The 19593-nt window shown below is 39.3% G+C and overlaps 3 protein-coding genes across 3 annotated transcripts; 2 read left to right on the top strand and 1 right to left on the bottom strand.

The window, feature by feature from the left end:
- The first annotated feature begins 1975 nt into the window (after positions 1-1975).
- Positions 1976-3700, top strand: LOC126799212 (oxygen-evolving enhancer protein 2, chloroplastic). The gene is made up of 4 exons (XM_050526367.1): positions 1976-2336; positions 2641-2873; positions 3068-3118; positions 3223-3700. Exons 1-4 carry the CDS (start codon positions 2087-2089, stop codon positions 3481-3483), a joined length of 795 nt encoding a protein of 264 aa, XP_050382324.1. The 5' UTR covers positions 1976-2086; the 3' UTR covers positions 3484-3700.
- Positions 3701-4542: 842 nt separating this feature from the next.
- Positions 4543-10718, bottom strand: LOC126798893 (WD repeat-containing protein 26 homolog). Its single transcript, XM_050525973.1, has 6 exons — positions 10684-10718; positions 10333-10449; positions 8490-9368; positions 7249-7350; positions 5841-6470; positions 4543-4930 (listed from the first exon to the last, which is right to left on the bottom strand). Exons 3-6 carry the CDS (start codon positions 9276-9278, stop codon positions 4715-4717), a joined length of 1737 nt encoding a protein of 578 aa, XP_050381930.1. The 5' UTR covers positions 9279-9368; positions 10333-10449; positions 10684-10718; the 3' UTR covers positions 4543-4714.
- A 1597-nt stretch (positions 10719-12315) lies between these two features.
- Positions 12316-19469, top strand: LOC126798267 (DExH-box ATP-dependent RNA helicase DExH6-like). Its single transcript, XM_050525183.1, has 14 exons — positions 12316-12586; positions 12680-12770; positions 12924-13233; positions 13327-13401; positions 13670-13714; positions 13890-13980; positions 14074-14132; positions 14564-14728; positions 14996-15048; positions 15347-15380; positions 15510-15599; positions 15677-16681; positions 17227-18309; positions 18430-19469. Exons 1-14 carry the CDS (start codon positions 12475-12477, stop codon positions 19327-19329), a joined length of 4113 nt encoding a protein of 1370 aa, XP_050381140.1. The 5' UTR covers positions 12316-12474; the 3' UTR covers positions 19330-19469.
- Positions 19470-19593: the final 124 nt, after the last annotated feature.

Here is a 19593-nt window from a genome sequence, read left to right as displayed (position 1 = left end):
GCAATTTTGCCTTCAAGGAATGAAGAGTTACAGATAGTGTAATCTCAGCCACAAAGACCTCCAAACTAAGAGGGAAAATAAGGAAAAGACACTTGGATACGATGGGGAGGACTCCATTTTTTTGGGGCGATCTTGGCAATTGCGTTGGTATGGTGTTGATCGTGCTTTAGCGGCAGGTTGGAGGCTTGACAACGGCTCACTGTGGTTGATGTCCCTATCCTTGTTTGTGCTTGTGGTTTTCCTCACATTGGGTGTTAAGGGCTGGGTTGTGACAGGTTGTTGCGATCTAGTCGACAGTGTTGGGGCGGCTGGTGTTGTTCACAACGCTGGTGTGGCCTCAAGGCTGATTGTAGGGGAGGTTGTTGGTGGTGCTGTTGCAACGATGGATTTGGCTGGGTTCAAAGACCTCTTGTCGGAGGCCTTTTGGCTTAGGCGGGTTGATTTGCTGGTTGATGGTGGCTTAATCGGTGTCAGTCGAGTGGTTGGTGGTGTTGACAGATCTGGTTGGAATTGGATCGGGTATGGCTTCTTGTAACTTTGTCAGAGGTGGCGTTGGTGAAGCTGGTTGGGTGTGGTGTTGGGCATCAGTGGCATGGGTGAGGTCTTGAGCTTGAAATTGGGTATGACGTAGATATGCAGAGTTCGCCGTTTACCTAAAACTATTGGGTATAGATCCTTTTGTTCTATTATGGATATTCTTTGTTGCACACCAATTGCGGTCCTTAAGCGATTGTAGTATCTTTTATAGGAGTTAATGGAATGCTCGGTTTGTGGTTGGTAGCCTTAGGTTTTTGCACTTATTCTATAATGAAGGTGCCTGTCATTGGTTTAGCGCTTGTGTCATAACTTATCTTGGTATGAGACCTCTCATGATGTATGTGTTTTATGGCCGATAATGAAGTTATCATACCTCTCTTTTTGGAGATTGTTCGAAAAGAGTGAAAATGAGGAAGATATTAGACTATATTTCGGACTGAAAATCTAAACTAAGATAGTGAAGTAGCCATGAGGGAGCTTCATGTACACAAAGTAAGGGAGAAGAGCAAAGAAGAGATGCTTTAGTTAGAGAGTGAGCAACTCCATTGCCTTGTCTGATGTTAGTGATAATTGGTTGATGAGACTTGGGAAGAACAATATGAGGCAATAACAACGACAATACTAGAATAACTTATATTATTAGTGGAGAAGACGATATGTAAAAGATGTTCTTCCAAAAGCAATTTCCAAGTAATTTTGAATCCAAGTTACTCTGATTAATTTTAGTTATTTTATTTTTAAGAGAGAGTAATTTTGGTTTTTTTTTTAGAACAACAAGAACAAATTATGAGAGGTCTAAATAACAAATTTGAAGATGCAAATAGAATTTGCCATCGGCGAGTCTTAATTAGTAGTTTCTTTTGTCAAAAATTATAATTAGACAAATTATTTTGTTTCTCACGTATCATCTATAATATATAGGAAAAAAATAATTAAATAACTCATGAAATCGAAACCTCAACGAAGTCGATTAAACCATTTAACCAATTAGGTGATGGCTCACTGACACATGTTCATATATGTTATCATTTGACTTCATATGGCTCATATTCTTCAGTCTCATACAAACCTTTTTCATCCATACTTTTTCAAGGAGCCCGCTATAATCAGAAGTCCACATTATCTTCAATGAAGAAACCAATCACACCCACCTAATGGGCCTCTAATCATACCCTTCCCAGCTTCATGTTTCAACATGATCAAAACAAAGACACACCAAACAAATTAAGCAATGACACACTGAAATGAAATGAGAAGAAAAGCTACATTAACAAATGCCCGAGTCCCGCAAACTCAGTGACTCTGAAATGTCGCCACGTGGCACTAATGAACCAATGAAACCACCTACAACCTTATCCCACATCAAAATCCAATCCTCCAAATCATCCACTCCCCTGATCCAATATCCAAAAATATTAAACCAACCATTTCCCTTCACATATCACACAGACCCAAAACCCCATTTTCCTTAGCTCACATCACATTGTGCACCACACGCCACAGCCATCTCAAAGTGAGCTTCAGTATCTAGTTAGGGAGTGTTCTCCTAATGGCCTCAACTGCATGCTTTTTGCACCACCATGCACTCACTACTTCCACTGCCGCTAGGTCTTCCTCGTCCCTGCGCCAGGTGGTGAGCATCAAGCCTAACCAGGTCGTGATCTGCAGGGCTCAGAAGCAGTCTCCCCAGGAGGAAGACGGCGGCGCTGTCTCTCGCCGTTTGGCTCTTACCCTCCTCATCGGTGGCGCTGCCCTTAGCACCAAGGTTGCACCTGCTGATGCTGCTTATGGAGAATCTGGTACACTACATGCTTACCCTAATTACTTTCTTAAGTACTCTGTGCTTCAAAGAAGTTTGGCATGCTTGATCATCCATAGTGTTATAATGTGAACTTCTTGTCTTCTTGGAAGCCACTATCAGTTTGTTGATAACTTGATATACAACGTAATGAAAAATGCTTCTATGACCTAGCTATTCTTGCTAAACATTAGCAAAGACTATTATGATTATCTGAAAGCACGTCTTCATTTTGAAATCATATGTCATGTTATACACTTGAAAGGAATGGACTTGACTAATAAGGGGTGAATAAATGCGTGCAGCCAATGTTTTCGGAAAGCCGAAGACAAACACAGACTTCATGCCATATGCTGGAGAAGGGTTCAAGCTGTCGGTCCCTGCAAAATGGAACCCCAGCAAAGAGGTGGAGTTCCCTGGTCAAGTTCTGAGATACGAGGACAACTTTGATGTTACCAGCAACTTGACTGTAACAATCAACCCAACTGACAAGAAGTCTATCACTGACTTTGGTAGCCCTGAAGATTTCCTCACCCAGGTAATATATATATATATATATATATATATATATATGTGTGTGTGTGTGTATATATATATATATATATATATGTTAGCTAGCTTCTCCTTGTTCCTCACTATGACAATGTATGCATATTATTCCAGATTCATCACTTTAAGTACAGCGATTACCAATTTGGTTCTGAGCATCTTATGTTTGCTATTTCCTTCTAGGTGGACTATTTGCTAGGCAAACAAGCTTACTTTGGGAAGACTGATTCTGAGGTAATGCACTTTCTTCTCTAATCCTAGTCAGGGTCACCAAATTTATAGATGAAAATCCCTCATCAAACTCAGAGTTCTCATGGAATTTGACTTTAATCGTGTAGGGAGGTTTCGACTCAGGTGCCGTGGCCACAGCCAACGTATTAGAATCTTCAACCCAAACAGTTGGTGGCAAACCATACTACTTCATCTCTGTGTTGACAAGGACAGCTGATGGAGATGAAGGTGGTAAGCACCAATTGATCACCGCCACCGTGAAGGACGGCAAGCTTTACATCTGCAAAGCCCAAGCTGGAGACAAGAGGTGGTTCAAGGGAGCAAAGAAGTTCGTGGAGAACAGTGTATCCTCTTTCAGTGTTGCCTAAATAAGAATGTAAAGAGGGTTTGTATATGTTAATCACCTTAAGACTGATGAAGACTTGTGTCGAGCTCTCTATTTTTTTTCCTACTTTTTCCTCCCAAATGTTTCAGAGTTGGTTATAATTGAGGGAACTGGTTGGAGTAGCCTTTGAGCAAATTGATAAATTTTATGGAATGAACATATGAGGAACCCTTTTGGAAAGAATTTTTCCATCTCAGTTATCTCAGTCTAGTACTTTCTGAAGTAGAGGGGTTCTAATTGTTCTGTACTGTTACCAATTCCAAGCCAATGATTCCTTGACCTCTCTGATTCAAAAAGGAAAAATCTCCACAGTTTCTTAATTAGTTTATACTTTAATTTTCACATAACATCTCTTAAGGCACAATCTAGTCATCAAGATTCCTCAAATTGTAGTATAAACCCTTGAAAAAAAAAACTGAGAAGTGAAGAAGAATAATGGTTCTGTTCAGACTAATCAATGTGGAACTAACAATCTGACCAAGGGTTCACTCAAATTGGTACGTTTTCTACAACTTGCGGCAGAGAAGTTGGGCAGTTGATAAAGGATCAAAATTGGGAAGCTGATTAAAAATTAGGGATAGCTGCAAAGGTACACAATCTATGTGCCAAACCTTTACCAGTCAACATACATTTGATATGAACACCAATACCATCTGGAAAAAGCTGCACATTTGCTTATGAGAATCCACTTATAGAGTGATCCAAATGATCAATCCATCATGTAAACTTAATTGAACATGAAAAAGTAGAAATGAGTAAAAAAATTCATAGCTCATTATAGCATAAAGAGGAAACTTAGTCACCAGACCAGATTATCTAAACCTCTGTTTTTTTTTTTGGGGGTGGGGGTTGGAAAGGAGGGGGGTGGGGGGTGGGGTGGCGCTAAGAGATCATCTAACTGTTCGATTCAGGTAGCCTCTTAAGATAGCATGCTAACTGGGCACCCGCAGCAAATAGCCAAATAGGCCAAGCTGCCTTTCTCATGCAGTCATGCACAAATAATCAAAAGTAGCACTGTAGCACTTGAAGAAAAGAAATATGAACTGAAATTGAAATAGTAGATTTATTATATAGTATGTTACTTGCTGCACAATCCACATGCTTGTTTCAGTTGTTTGACATGAATGTCTGATTTTGACAATGATAAAGTATTTACATATATGCAATGGTCAGAGAAAGAAATTATAACCAGCGGTTCGCTTTCCAAGTCTTTTTCAACTTCCCCCATTGCAACAATGGATGCCATTGCTGTGTGCTTCCTTGTGTTTCACTTTTAGCTCATTTAGTCCCCATATTCGAATTGTACGGTCATCACTAGCTGAGGCTAACATATGTGGGTTTTTGGGATTCCAGCTAACACAATTAACAGCTCCAGAATGTCCTGGCAATGCCTCTATAAGCTCCCCTGAGCATCTGTGCCATACATAAACCTGCAAGGTGAAACTTGTTTGTTAGCACACAAGGAAAAGAGCAACTCAATGGTCACATATTATTATTATTTTCGATGTAACAGCAAAGTTGATCTAAACAACTCTGTAATATCATATTATCCAGCAAACCCCATGTATGTGTGTATCAAAAATGTGTCAAAACAAAATATAAGATTCATTTGTATAAAATTAAATAAAAATAATAATAAATAATGTCTTTCTTTTAGGTTAATCTCTATACTTGGGACCATGCACCTAAGCGCTTAAAGCTACTCCTGGAGGCCCTTCCATCAAGAGAGTTTTAAGAACAAATCCTCAGAAACAGATCACACAAAAGGTCGGAATAAACTAACCCATCTTCCTACCCCGCAAATTCACAATTAACAAATATTGAATTCCTCATCATTTCATTTCTCCAATGATGAATCCAAATTTAATGACCCCAGCAACATATGGGGAAATATTCTGAGCAACAAACGTGATATATATTCCGGAATCGGCCGGATTCTGCAAATTTCTCATAAACTTGAATTTTCTGGAAATTTACAGATTTCGGCCACCGTAGGCCGGCGATGGAGCTCCAACCGGCACAGACGCCGAGAGGGGGGAGCACGGCCGGCACCTTTCGTGCCGTCGTTGCGCATCGCCGGTGGCCGGAAGCAGCGACGTCCGCACTTGATCCCGCCTGTATATACATGAACAGTAACAGAGGCAAAAGAATGTGTATAACCCCCCCCCCCCCTTCCCCCCACTTTACTACTTTTTTGTACACAAGCAAAAGAACTTAATACGATGCAACTAAACTCTTTACCTATGAATCCTCACTACCACTAGCAATGTGTATAAACCCCCATTTAATGCTTTAACTTTACTACTTTTTTTTGTACACAATCAAAAGAACTCTCTTTACCTGTGAATCCTCACTACCACTAGCAATGAAAGCTTCTTCAAGTCCGCCAAAACAAGACCTGATGACAAATCTGGCGCGTTTGTGACCTTGGTACTTGCCAACAAGCTTGACTTCACCTTCTATGCTCCAGAGATGAATTTCTTGGTTCAAAAGATTAACCAACAACAACTTATCATCACTTGATAAAGAAAAAGAGGTTATAGGTTTATCCTCTTCAAGTAGTATGTCAACTTTAGCTTCCCTGTCAAGTAGCAATATAGCATTATCTCTACAAGTACTTAATATTTTCTTTCCATCACTAGTTACTTCCAAATCAGAGATTTTTGAAGTTCGCTGCCCTTTCCAGCACTCCAGCTCCTTCCCTTCTAACTCCCATGTGCTGATACTCTTGTCGGTGACACCAGAGAATATCCATTTTCCATCTGGAAACCATCCACACGACAATAGACCATGGCCAGGTTTCTCATAAACATGGAGGCATTCACCAGTAGAGACATTCCAACGCCTGACAACCTCCTCCACTCCACAGGTGAGGAGCTGACAGTCATCAGGACTCCATGATACAGAGCAAACCGGCTTTTGGTGACCAACTAGCCTATGCTTTAATGAAATCCAGCCATTCACATCAACCTACAAACATGAAAATGAAGGATACAAACTTCTTTACACAATAGGATAAAAATAGAAAACAACAATACATGAACAGTCAGAGTATAATTCTTATTTGATGCCAGGGAATCCTCAACCCCAAACTGCTCAAAAATGTCTTTGAGCCAGGATTTGAGTTCTCACAAAAATTGGGCATCGAAGCTCAGCGCAATCAAAAGTAACACAAAAAGTCTGAAATACTTGTAATTATCTTACATGAGTTATATCTGGATGCATGGCGTTTATTTATTTATTTATTTATTTATTTATTTATTTTTCAGTTTGATCATGTATTATTTTTCAAATGTTTCAAACCTCATTCTCCCATCCAATTGGGGCTATGTGGGTCATAAGAACACTGGTCTAGGCAAACAATAGAATAGAAGAGTTATAGACAACTTCCATGTACATAAAAGAGATGACAATAGGTTATACTATCACTTGCAGACAATTATTATAAGAAAACTATGCTAGCTGATCAGGAAATACGAAAGGAGAATAGCAACAGTTGTGCAAACAGAAATGGAATACCAACATAGAATTGGAGTGCAGACAGTAGACGAGAAAAAATAATTGAAGAAATAAAATAAATTGATCATAGAGATCATCTACACACAAAATAGATGCAGTCATCTATACAATGACAGAAATCTGTTATTTTTGGGAAGGAATGTGAATCAAACTGAAGACACTAAGTAACAAATGTATAATAAGAAGAAGGCAGAAGACAAAAGATAGTTCCACAATGTATTAGTGTTACCTCCCATATAATAGCTGATTTATCACTTGACGATGAGGCCAAGAACTTCCCATTGTGTGAAAATTGAACAAACCAGACTTCATCACTGTGGTCCTGTAATACCTGCAAAATAAAAATGAGACCCGTTTAGAATTAAAAAAAAAGCTAAGAACCAAGAGTGGGTAGTCCAAACCAGCGTAAACACCTAGCTACAACAACAAGCATAATAAAGAGTAAAGCACCCCAGGTATGGTACATTATGTGTGTGAGAGAGGGAGAGAGTCAGCAATTTTTGTTGACAAGATATAATACAGACAAAACATGGACAGGAAGCGATGTGATGGATTAAAATTACATAAGCTGGAAAGAATGTAGACGGATGCAACGGGTTGAGACAATTTAGATGATATTACCTTGGGCAGAAATTGACTGAGATGGGAGATGTACTAAACAAGGATGCCTGGAAACATCTTGCTATTCTCAAGGCACATAGCACAAATGTCTGATTGGTACTACTAAGAAGAACGACTAATATAGCGTATTCACAAGAGTAGAACTAAGAACCCCGATAAAATGAGTGTTTCAGATTCCCAAAGGATAATATTGGACACTTTGCAGCTGTAAATAAGTCACATTGTAGTTTGACTTGTTCAAGTTAAGATCATCTACATTCTAAGTTTCTAACCCCCAAAACCAGAGGAAGGGGAGAAAAGAGCATTTACAGCATCATGGTAACACCAGCTAATGGGCTGTCCAAGCTACCTAACTATATGCCACATTTCATTGCATAAAATCTTCTAAGGAATCATTACTTGAAAGTACAAGTTCAGTGAGTCAATGAAAATTCACAACACAGTTTTTCCACAAAATGGAGATAATCAACTTGGATAGTCTGTGCAACTGCACCTAAGAGCTCATGAAATCAAGTTTTCATAGAGAATCTATCAAGTTCCACATGTCCAATTTGGCCCCTAAACCTGTACAACTCTCTGAGCTGACGTTCCGTAAGTCAAAGTTTCAAGGGAGTTTTACTGACAAACTAAGTACATTTCCATTCAGATACTTCTATAATTATTGATCCTATATACTCCACATTTTCAATCATTCCACTATGTAACAGTGATGACCCAAAACATCCCCAAAGCACACAGTAGATCGTGCAATATCCTTGTCTCTAACACTTATTCCCCCAAATTAAGAAACCCAATCAGTATGAAACCTCTATCTATTCATATCCATTAATAAGATAAACTTAGACTAACCTGCACTGTTCGAGAAGGAATCTGATCTCTCCCACACTGATGATCGGTGTACAGAGACAGGTCCTCATTCAAAGAGTTGTGAAAGATACAAGTATCACGCTGTAGAACGAGGGCTTGTTCAACTAAATGTTCCAACCTTCTTTCAAGTATCATAACAGTTGGCGGAAGTAGCTTTTGCAGTTCCTCCAATAACTTTGGCCGAGACTTGGCCCTCACACTGCTTTGAGCGGGGGACCGAACAAATGAAGGAGAAACTATGCACGATGAAAGCTCACGAACTCTGCTAGCATTTATGCAAAGAGGTGCAATCTCCGTCCGCAATGTCTTTAATGCATCCATGTCCTTCTTCTCATCTAGAAGTTCAAAAAACTTCTGCTCCAATATCAGAAAGGAAGCGGATTTAGCAACATTTTCATCTGAGAGACCAATTTTCTGCAACATGACGACACTTTCATCCCAATTACCACTCAGAATTTGCTCCATGAATCGATTTACCACAGGAGAGTGCAAAGGTATTCCAGACTCTTCCTCGAGACGAGCACCACTTTTGTTATAGCCAAGAGAATATAGGGCCTTTGCTATTAGACGGACAAACTCAACTCTCTTAATAACACCTTTTGAACCAACAACCTCTTCGTCCCCTGGGGATGTTAGGGGCCGGGCCATCAAGTCTCTTGAAGAGCCAGCTACAGGCTCTGCACAAGATGAACCGTTGGAAAGGCCTCTCAAGTCTCCAGTGGATATTTTCATGCGTTTTGAGGCTGGTTCTTCATCACCCACACCTCCCATGAAATGTGTACCTCAGCCCATATATTCTTACAATGAAAGAAAACAAGGCAGATTTTCCTGAGGGCCTCCAGTCAGTCACAGGAAAAATACCTGAACAATATGGTAGGAAAAGAGTATCTGAGAGTTCAATCTATGAAATACAACTCTTTGATACATTTAATCACAACAACACAACAAAACAGAAACTCAGCTACTAAAAAACATGCTCTCTAAAGCTGTAACCTAAAAACACACATATTCAATATTCAAAGATAGTCTATCATATCTAGACATACATCAAGACTAGTTTGCATTAGTCTTTACATAGTCGGGACCAAAGGATAGAATCCATAATTAGTATCACCAATTGAGTTATAAAAGTTCATGGCAAACTTTCAAATATTCAGGTTTAACGAAAGGGCACTAGTTTTATCATAGACTGGCAAAGGAAACATTTCAGTTCTACATGATGATGATCCAAAATAAAGTCACACAAGTACACCAATTTTTCTAAGTGACCATGTCCGGGAATAGGCTTCCACTGAAACTATCACAGCACATCAGTCATCAGCTGATGAAGTTGAGAACCAGTATAACTTCTCTTCACTTTTCACCACAAAAGGCGAGAAAACTATGATTGCAACTAGTCATTCGATGACTTGAAATTGTCGAACAATAGATCAAATGTACCACTAACGAAACGATCCACATTCATATGAACACATTAACTTGTGATCTGACCACTGAGGAAACATCATCAGACCATAAAAACATGACTTTTGACACTACAAACAAATCGTTGGCGATCAATCCGAATCAGAGACAATCAATACTCAGCAATCCAACAATAGGTCAATATCAAGCACTAGAAAACAAATCAAAACATGATATCCAAACCCAAAAACAGCAGAACATAAGAACAGACATCAACACACAACAGATTCACAATCAACGCCAAACCAAAACCCCAGAACAAGAACATTCATATACAAATGACACCTCAACAAACAACACATAATCAGATTAACCCAAATCCAGAGATTAATAAACTAAAAAGCATAAATCTTTTAAATACCCAGAAAGCGATTTCAGTTTGGAAACTGAATCCGATCAACAAACCCAGCACAGCAACAGGTCGAGAATCTTCCAAGAATCAATAATGGGTATTGACAACAAATGGAGACCGAAGCATCTGAAACATGAACTAGCTTTTTTCACCTCTGTCGGCACATTAAAATTTATAAGTAAAGCACCGGATTGAGGTGGTGATAATATTAAAAAGAAATGGCAAAATTTAGAGAGAAAAATAAAATGAGATAGCAGATTGCAAATTTACAATGAATGCCCCAAAATGAGTTGTGGATTTGAGGGGAAAGGGGTAATGGTATTATTTTTTCTTCTGTAAGGTGGGATGTGAATAAAGTACCTGGCACCCTTGTCGTATAACACAGTTTCTCTTTTGCGTGGAGGAAACCAACTCGATGAGGTTATATAGAGGAGAAAGAGAGATGAGTCTTGAGAGTTCAACTTGCATAACCTTCACAACCTTCACATGGGAAAGCCTAAAGATTTACACAGTGCAGAGTTGGGCCAAAGGTTAGGGGAAGTTGCTGTGAGTTTTGGGCTATGGCATAGGTTGTATTTATGTTTTGGTCCATTTTGCATTGCTCTTGTTGGAGGCAGCCTTTTACTTTCCTTGAAGCGGATGTGTACTAAACTTGAATGAGAATTAATCGAATGTCAAGAAGGGATTGAGAACGAGTCGAAGTTTGAAATGAGTTTGTACTTTGTAGATAAGAAGTTTTAGCCCTTTTAAGAGTATGGATTGAGAACAAACTGAAGTTTGAAATGAGTAGGTAGATAGGAAATTTCAACCCCTCTAAGAGTAAATCGTTACTGTTATAATTGCTGATGAAGGTGCATTTACTAGTATCATGGTGGAAGGTAGAAATTACATCTAACAAAAGTAGATTATATAAGCTCCCTTCTTTTAAATAAAACTTTGACACCGTTCTCATAAAAAATTCATGCTTTGAAGATTGCATCTTATGCTTTAGTTCATGGCAAATATAGTTGGATGGAAACTGTTATATCTAATTTTTCATGTCATTTATAGTTGTTACGATATGTGATCACAAATCTCATATATTCCATTATAAATGTGACTATGCACATATAAGCACGATTCCCACAAGTGCAGTTATTTACGACAATCCACCTTTCTAAAGAGCCCGATGTCCTTGTTACAATTTTGGAAAGTGAAATGATATGCTACTACATGTAACACCCCAATCTCCAGCTAAGATATTGTTTCTTTTATGTTATGAGAAAAAATTCATCTCAAAATGCGTCGCACGCACTATGAAGAGGTTGCATTAAGCATAACAACTTGCCTCCATCGGCCCCAGGCTCTAATGCTCAGAGCAATAGATATGCTAATGAAACAAGCATTCTCGGCCGGTTACATCCAACCTACATCAACGCTTTCAGAGACCGCCACCAACATTGCGAAACAGCAGGACGAGAACGAAAGAAAAATGAAGGAAAGCTAGAGCAAAGCCTTCTCTTGGAAGATTATGTGGGGAAAAAACACACTAAACCTTCTCCAATAAGTTCAACTAACTAGTTGTGCTTTTCAACTTCTCTTATAAGTTTTTTTTTTCAGTTCCGGACATTTCTTATGTGGGCCCGAAGACAAATTTAGGACAACCCCCAATGCTCTACGGTGGTACTAAAACGGATGGGTCAGTCTAGAAACCGGGTATCATGATATCTCTATGGCCGAAGGTAATACCTCCGGCGTGAGACTAATCCCAGACGGAGCCAATGTGAAATGGTTCAAACCCGAAATTTCACCGAGTGTCCTGGCTATAATAATGTCCTCCGTGCCTCAACTCAGACACATATTGTGACCCAGTTAGAAATAAAAAGGCGTGTAATGTCTTCGCCAACGACGAACCCAAAACCAATATCACGTTTAAGCCATAATTAAATTCTTTCATATATGAAAAAAGAAAAAGAAAAAAAGAGAGGAATGTGTTGGAAATACCTGGTTTAGTAGTAAAAAGGGAAGAGAGGAAGGAAAGGTTAAGGCGCCGAAAGCCTCCCCACTGAACCCAGCTATTAGACTCTAACCTTCTTCTTCTTCCTCCACCTCCTCCTTTAAGCCCCTTAGCGCCGACTCAGCAGATATCAACAAGCCCACCACCCCGAAAAAATGTTGAGGGGACGGAAGAAGAACAAAGGATTCCATCCCCCTGTGGTATCAGAAGAAGCCAGGACCCGATTAGACAACTTGCTCCAGGTGTTCTTCGATTCCAATGCACAAGGTACACACTTTATGCCCATTTCAATCCTCCTGCTTTTGTTTTGTTCACGATTTCGACTTGCAATTAGAAACTGAATGTATGTGGCTGCCCCAGATTACACATTCGGGCCGGAGCTCACGGCTAATGAACGGGCCTACGTGCACAAATATTGCGGGAAAATGGATATGAAATCCAAGAGCAGCGGGTGAGTAATACTCCCCAATGTGTATTTACTTAGATTCATCACTAGGGGAGTTGTGTTTGTGTTTGGCAAAGATTGTTTTTTTATTGATAAAGATTGTTCCTTTATTTATAAAGATTAGATTTTTAACTGATATGCTGCGTGAATTTTGTGTAGGTCTGGTAAAAACAGGAGGGTTCGGGTTTACAGGCTGTTTAGGAGGGAGGCAAAGAGCAATGGCTGCAATGCTAATGACATAATCCCTAGTGTGATGTTTTCAGAAGGCTCAGCAGAAGTTTTGGGGGATTTGTTTGTGCGCTACCCGCCTGGAGATGGAGGGGAGGACAAAGAAAGGATTTGTGAGGGTAGTCAGAAGTTTCAGAAAGCCCTGCGGATGAAAGACCCCATGTTCTGCAAACCTTCAATGAGCCAGGAAGATATCGCCGAGAGAGTGCAAAGACTTGCTTCGAAAATGAAGAACTCCAAGGTTGTTATGAGTTAGAACTATGTTGTACTGATTGATTATGTTCTTGTGGATTTTAGATGTAGTATTCTGAGCTGTGAGAGTTTGTATATGCAGATTATGGAAGACAGGTCTAAGCTACCAATGGCGTCCTACAGGGATGCAGTAACGTCAGCAGTTGAATCTAATCAGGTTAATTTTAAACTTTGACACCATGTGTACTTGAAATTCTATTTTAGCAGTGTCTCATGGGATAAATCACATCATGAATGATAAGAAGTGTTTAAATTCCTCTGTGTATATTTTATATGTGATCTGTTTTTTTATATCTCAGCATGGCCCCTTTTTCATTGCCTAATGAGAAATTGTATGTCGCCAACTTCATTAAATTGTGGTTTGTTTTGAATGGATTTTCAGCCTAACTTATTAAACTTGTAAACTGTTCCATGTTTGAAACCAGGTTATTCTTATATTTGGTGAGACTGGGTGCGGAAAGACCACACAGGTTACTAATCCCTTACCTAAACATTTAGCGGTTTGTTATAATCACTGTTGAAGACGTACATGAGATCCTTTTGAATTTTCTTGATATTGCCTGTAAGCTAAAAACTAGCTGTTCTACTAAATAAAGTAACTAGACCATTTATCTTATATTTTTTTCGTCACTAAATATGATTCAGGTCCCACAATATCTCTTGGACCATATGTGGGGTAAGGGTGAGACATGTAAAATAGTGTGCACTCAACCCAGGCGTATCTCAGCCATATCAGGTTTACTTATCGTTTGTGCATACATTAAATATTGTTCATTTTTCTTCTCTGATAGATCAGACTAAGTTCTCAGATTTTTTTTCTATTGTTCAGTTGCTGAGAGAATCTCTTATGAAAGAGGTCAGGAAGTTGGCAGGGATGTTGGGTACAAGGTAATTGTACACTTGAGTTTTCTTGTACTGAATGTCTTTTCATCCCAGAAACAACTATTCTGCCATACAATTCTGTTAAAAAATATAATGAACTGCTTCCATCTTAGTATTGATTTTTGTTTGGGTCACTAGACAATGACTGTCAAGAGGCAAGAAATTAATTGGGCATGTCCATATTTAGTAGTGTGAATGTTGAAAAAAAATGATTTGTCATTGATAAAGAGGAAAAGAAATTGCTCAATATTAACATCCAAGTGCACAATGCAAGCATGCAAAATTCTTAGGTTAATCTATAGAACTTAGGCCGTATAGAGATATATATTATATAGTCATGTAAGGTCTATGGGATTCCATGCCATATGCATCTCTTCATAGTATTTTTGACAACTTCAGAATTGGGCTCCACTAATTTTTTCTTTTTGGAATGCTAGATACGGCTGGAAAGCAAAGGTGGAAGGCAGTCATCCGTTGTGTTCTGCACAAATGGGATTCTGTTGAGGATTCTAATATCCAGAGGTGTTGGTATGTCAATAGGAGATGCATCGAATGAAGAAACCAAACAACAAGATCTGTCTGACATAACTCACATTATTGTGGTACTTGTTCTTTCTTTTGTTTTTCTGTGTTGGTTTGAACTCTTTTTTTTTTCATTTTGAGTCTCTATAAAGTTTTTTCAGAAACAAGTAATAGGAATATACATCGGTTATTGATTTATCTATCAGATATGTGTTTTGTCATCAAAGGTCATGGTATAGAAGAATTTATTTTCTTGATACAAGTTTAAACAAATGGCCTCATTTTCTTTTTTCTGTCCTTTTTATCATTTGTGGATTGCAATGACGATTATCAGTGGTTATCTGTAGGACGAAATTCATGAAAGGGATCGCTACGCTGATTTTATGCTGGCTATTCTCAGGTACACAATTACTTGCTGATATATCATATGACTGATTATCATTTGCCTGTGCTAACATATAATGGTCATGGATGTGTCTTTCCTCCTGGTCCGATTTGGATCTTCGAATTCGAGTTTAACGGATTGGGGACGGTTGAATATGATGATTAACTAAATGTTGATAAAGAACTAAATAATAATGAAATTGGAAAATATTACTAGGTAATTAATTTTATCAGCTTATTAAATGAACTATTAATTTGGGAACATTTTAGTCTGACTATCAGTTACTCATCCTTTTTTGCTGACCTATGTGCAGAGACCTGCTTCCCTCATATCCTCATCTGCGTCTGGTTAGTTCATGCATATAACTTTATTTATTTTTTAATCTTTTTTACAAGTTTAACACTTATTCACCAAATTTGAAAGCTTGTTTAATTGCTAACTTATGGTCTATTTCATATGATACCTGCTTATGATAGATTTTGATGAGTGCGACTGTTGATGCGGAACGCTTCTCACAGTATTTTGGTGGCTGCCCGGTTATCCGTGTCCCAGGGTTCACTTATCCTGTAAGAACTCTTTTTCAGGTTGTTGATGGTCGCTTTGTTTAATTTCACTTGTTAATGTTGTACCTTTTTTTAATCAGGTTAAAACTTTCTATTTGGAGGATGTGTTGTCTATCTTGAGATCTATAGAACATAATCACTTAGATAAGCCTGCATTAGGTGGCTCAACCTCAGACTATGACTTATTAGAGGAAGATAAGCTCGCTTTAGATGAAGCGATTAGTATGGCTTGGTCAGATGATGATTTTGATCCACTTCTTGAATTGATTTCAACTCAAGGAACCTGTCGAAGTTATGATTACCAGCATTCTGTTACTGGACTTACACCATTAATGGTGTTTGCTGGAAAGGGTAGAGTAGATTATGTTTGCATGCTGCTATCATTTGGGGCAGACTGCCAATTGCGGGCTGGCGATGGAACCACTGCATTGGAGTTGGCTGAGCGCTTAGACCAATTAGAGTCTGCTCAAGTGCTGAAAGATCATATGGAAAGTGCTCTTTCTAACTCCATCAAACAGCAAAATTTGCTCGATAAGTATCTCCAATATTTTAATCCTGAGAATATTGATGTCATTCTTATTGAGCAATTGTTAAGGAAAATTTGTAGTGATTCGAAAGATGGAGCAATTCTTGTTTTTCTTCCTGGGTGGGATGATATAAGAAAAACTGAGGACAGATTACTCATGAATCCATATTTCAGAGATCCTTCGAAGTGTGTGATTATACCTCTACATTCAAGTGTTCCAGCTGCTGAACAAAGGAAGGTCTTCAGTCGTCCACGTGGTGGTTGCCGAAAAATTGTTCTTTCGACCAATATTGCTGAAACTGCAGTCACCATTGATGATGTCGTTTATGTTGTAAACACTGGTCGGATGAAAGAAAAAGATTATGATCCTTTTAGTAACGTTTCAACTCTACACTCTTCCTGGGTATCGAAAGCGAGTGCCAAGCAGCGACAGGGGCGTGCAGGCCGTTGTCAACCTGGAATTTGTTATCATCTTTACCCTAGACTTCGAGCTGCTTCATTGTCAGATTATCAGGTGCCTGAGATTAGGAGAATGCCAATCGAGGAGCTTTGCCTTCAGGTATATGCCGTTTTAAATTTATTAACCCCTTTGAATCATAAAAAATAAATTGTGTATCGTCTTTTTACTGCAATTTCTGTCTGGACTCCCATTTTCTGGTTGCACAATCTTCTACTGGATAGTTGATAGTTATTGTACTACAGAGAATAAAACTTTAGGACAGGGCAAGTATCGTTCAAATGCTTTTTTTAGTTGTACACTATCTTGGTTACTAAAGATATTATTGAAATGATGAGTTGTATGCTCCGTACTAACAAATATAACTGATAAGTGATAAGTGATAACAGAGAACATATGCGTGTTTGACAGGACTGGGTATATTTAACATAGAGAGATATAGTTTTGAATTAGTATTCGAATGGGTGTTGCACTGGATCTATATCTACTGTTCTGAGCCAGTGAAAGAATTATCAATCGGTAACTAATAAAGAAGTGATGTTTTTTCCTCATAGTGGATATTAAGATTTGACTTGACAGTAATATGCTGTTGATGTAGATCGAGTATGATAAAGTGATGTGTTACATTTTTCATGTTTATGTTTCAGGTGAAGTTACTTGATCCAGATTGCAAGATAGACGAGTTCCTAAACAAGACACTGGATCCTCCTCAATCGGAGACAATACGCAATGCGATTTCTGTTCTTCAAGATATCGGGGCTTTATCGGTGGATGAAAAACTTACAGAACTTGGGGAAAAGCTAGGTTCTTTACCTGTTCATCCATTGACGAGCAAAATGCTATTCTTTGCTATACTGATGAACTGTCTCGACCCAGCTTTAACTCTGGCCTGTGCTGCTGACTACAAGGATCCATTCTTGCTTCCTATGATGCCTGAGGAAAGGCAGAAAGCTCTTGATGCTAAGGCTGAACTATGTTCATTGTACGGTGGGCATAGTGATCAGCTAGCAGTCATAGCAGCATTCAACTGCTGGAAGCTTGCAAAACAGCAGGGTAAGGAGAATCGGTTTTGTGCTAAATACTTTGTCTCTGGAAGTACCATGTACATGCTTGCTGGTATGCGAAATCTACTCCAAACAGAGCTAATTCGGCTGGGGTTTATTCCCGAGGATGTGTCAAGATGTAGTTTAAATGCACAGAACCCAGGTATCATCAATGCAGTTCTGGTGGCCGGTTTGTATCCCATGTTGGGAAAAATGCTTATTTCTGCTAAGGGAGGAAAAATAAAGGGATCCTTTATAGAGATTCCTAATGGTAGTAAAGTTCGTTTGCACACTCGTTCTATTATTAGTAAATCAGAGTTCAGGACATGTGGTGGTTCCCCATTGGTTGTATTTGATGAGATAACCCGTGGGGATGGGGGTTCGAGCATACGAAACTGTAGTCTGGTTGGGCCACTTCCATTATTATTGCTGTCATCAGAAATAGCTGTTGCGCCAGCCAATGATGATGAGGAAAGTGATGTCGATGATAATGATTATGGAAGTGATGAAGATGCGATGGAGATAGATTGTCAGTCGGGTGGACAGCGGGAAGAGAAGATTATGTCATCACCTGATAAATCCGTCATGGTTATAGTGGATGGGTGGCTTTATTTTCAGTCGAAAGCTCTTGACATTGCACAGATCTATTGCTTGAGGGAACGCCTTTCGACAGCAATACTATTCAAGGTACTCCTTTATCCTTACTTTGGTAGCTAGGATTTTGCATTTCAAGTATTGCACTATAATGCATTTACATCCTAAAACCCACCTAGTTACCTCTGTCTAATTCCGTATATCTGGCTGTAGGTGACTCATCCAAAGGAAGTTTTGCCTCCAGATCTTGGGGAATCTATTTATGCTATAGCATGTGTTTTATCTTATGATAGTCTATCTGGGATTCCATTGCAAAAGTCTACGGATTTACCGACAAGTTATAGGGAGATTATGATTGGTAAATCTGGAAAGGTAGTTCTTAGAGACAACGAAGATGAATCAGCAGAATTGAAGCAGTCATTAGGCCGTAGTGTTTGCCAGAAGTTTCTACCACAAGCTACTGATTTGCCTGCCTCAAATGGAGCTGCAAAGTTGAGTGCTGACCAATCAATTCATAGTGCTCTGCCAAGTGCCGACCAATCAATTCATAGTGCTCCCCCACCACTGGGTTCAGCTCCTGCAAACACAACTCCGCCGTCCCCCTCGCATGTTCATGTTCCGGTGGGAAAGGTAAAACTCAAAGTGAAAAAGAAGAAAGCATCAGAATCGAAGCAGCTATTAGGTCAGAGTGTTTGCCAGAAGCCTCTATCACAAGCCACTGACTTGCCTGCCTCAAATGGAGCTGCAAAATTGAGCGACAACCCATCAATTATCGGTGTTGCCCCACTGCCGGGATCAGCTTCCACAGACACAATCCCATCATCCCTGTCGCAAGTTCCAGCTCCGGTCGAAAAGGTAAAAGTGAAAAAAAATAAAGCAAAAAAATCAAAGCAGCCATCAGGTCAGAGTGTTCCCGGGGATGTGGTAGAGATAGCTACTGATTTGCCTGCCTCAAATGGAGCTGCTAAGTTGAGCTGTGACTCATCATCAATTCACATCACTCCCCCATCAGCACTTGCAGACACAACACCGCTGCCCCCGTCGCAAGTTCCAGCCCCAGCAGGTCTGGTCGAAGGAAAGAAGCGGAAGAAGCACCGGAATCAAGCTGGTTGAAGAAAGATTGATATTGAGTTCGAAGCTCAAACTGTATGTTGTAGACTTGTAGGGCTTGAAGGCCCCCAGGAATTCGTTACGCAAATTATAGTCAAAACTTGTGGTAGTGTCAGATAATAATGATCAAGAATATTTCTCTTTGTTTTTTTGTTTACGTGATCACAAAGCTTCCTAGAAGATGAACCACATGACTCAGCTTTGCCCTATCTCCGCAAAGATAAAACCCGAGACACGAATCCAAAACTTGTCACAGAGATCTACTGA

This window comes from Argentina anserina, chromosome 6, assembly GCF_933775445.1.
Source record: "Argentina anserina chromosome 6, drPotAnse1.1, whole genome shotgun sequence".
In the NCBI taxonomy this organism is placed as follows: Eukaryota; Viridiplantae; Streptophyta; class Magnoliopsida; order Rosales; family Rosaceae; genus Argentina; species Argentina anserina.
This window is presented reverse-complemented; position numbering and strand designations above follow the sequence as displayed.

Excerpts from the sequence above, each read along its gene's own strand:
- LOC126798267 (XM_050525183.1), top strand. The coding sequence starts at position 12,475 with ATGTTGAGGGGACGGAAGAAGAACAAAGGATTCCATCCCCCTGTGGTA. Across the intron at positions 12,587-12,679 it reads CTTCGATTCCAATGCACAAG|ATTACACATTCGGGCCGGAG; the intron begins GTACACACTTTA and ends TGGCTGCCCCAG. Across the intron at positions 13,715-13,889 it reads GGTGCGGAAAGACCACACAG|GTCCCACAATATCTCTTGGA; the intron begins GTTACTAATCCC and ends AATATGATTCAG.
- LOC126798893 (XM_050525973.1), bottom strand. The coding sequence starts at position 9,278 with ATGGGAGGTGTGGGTGATGAAGAACCAGCCTCAAAACGCATGAAAATA. Across the intron at positions 7,351-8,489 it reads TTCCTTCTCGAACAGTGCAG|GTATTACAGGACCACAGTGA; the intron begins GTTAGTCTAAGT and ends TTTATTTTGCAG. Across the intron at positions 6,471-7,248 it reads AATCAGCTATTATATGGGAG|GTTGATGTGAATGGCTGGAT; the intron begins GTAACACTAATA and ends TCATGTTTGTAG.
- LOC126799212 (XM_050526367.1), top strand. The coding sequence starts at position 2,087 with ATGGCCTCAACTGCATGCTTTTTGCACCACCATGCACTCACTACTTCC. Across the intron at positions 2,337-2,640 it reads TGCTGCTTATGGAGAATCTG|CCAATGTTTTCGGAAAGCCG; the intron begins GTACACTACATG and ends AAATGCGTGCAG. Across the intron at positions 3,119-3,222 it reads TTGGGAAGACTGATTCTGAG|GGAGGTTTCGACTCAGGTGC; the intron begins GTAATGCACTTT and ends TTAATCGTGTAG.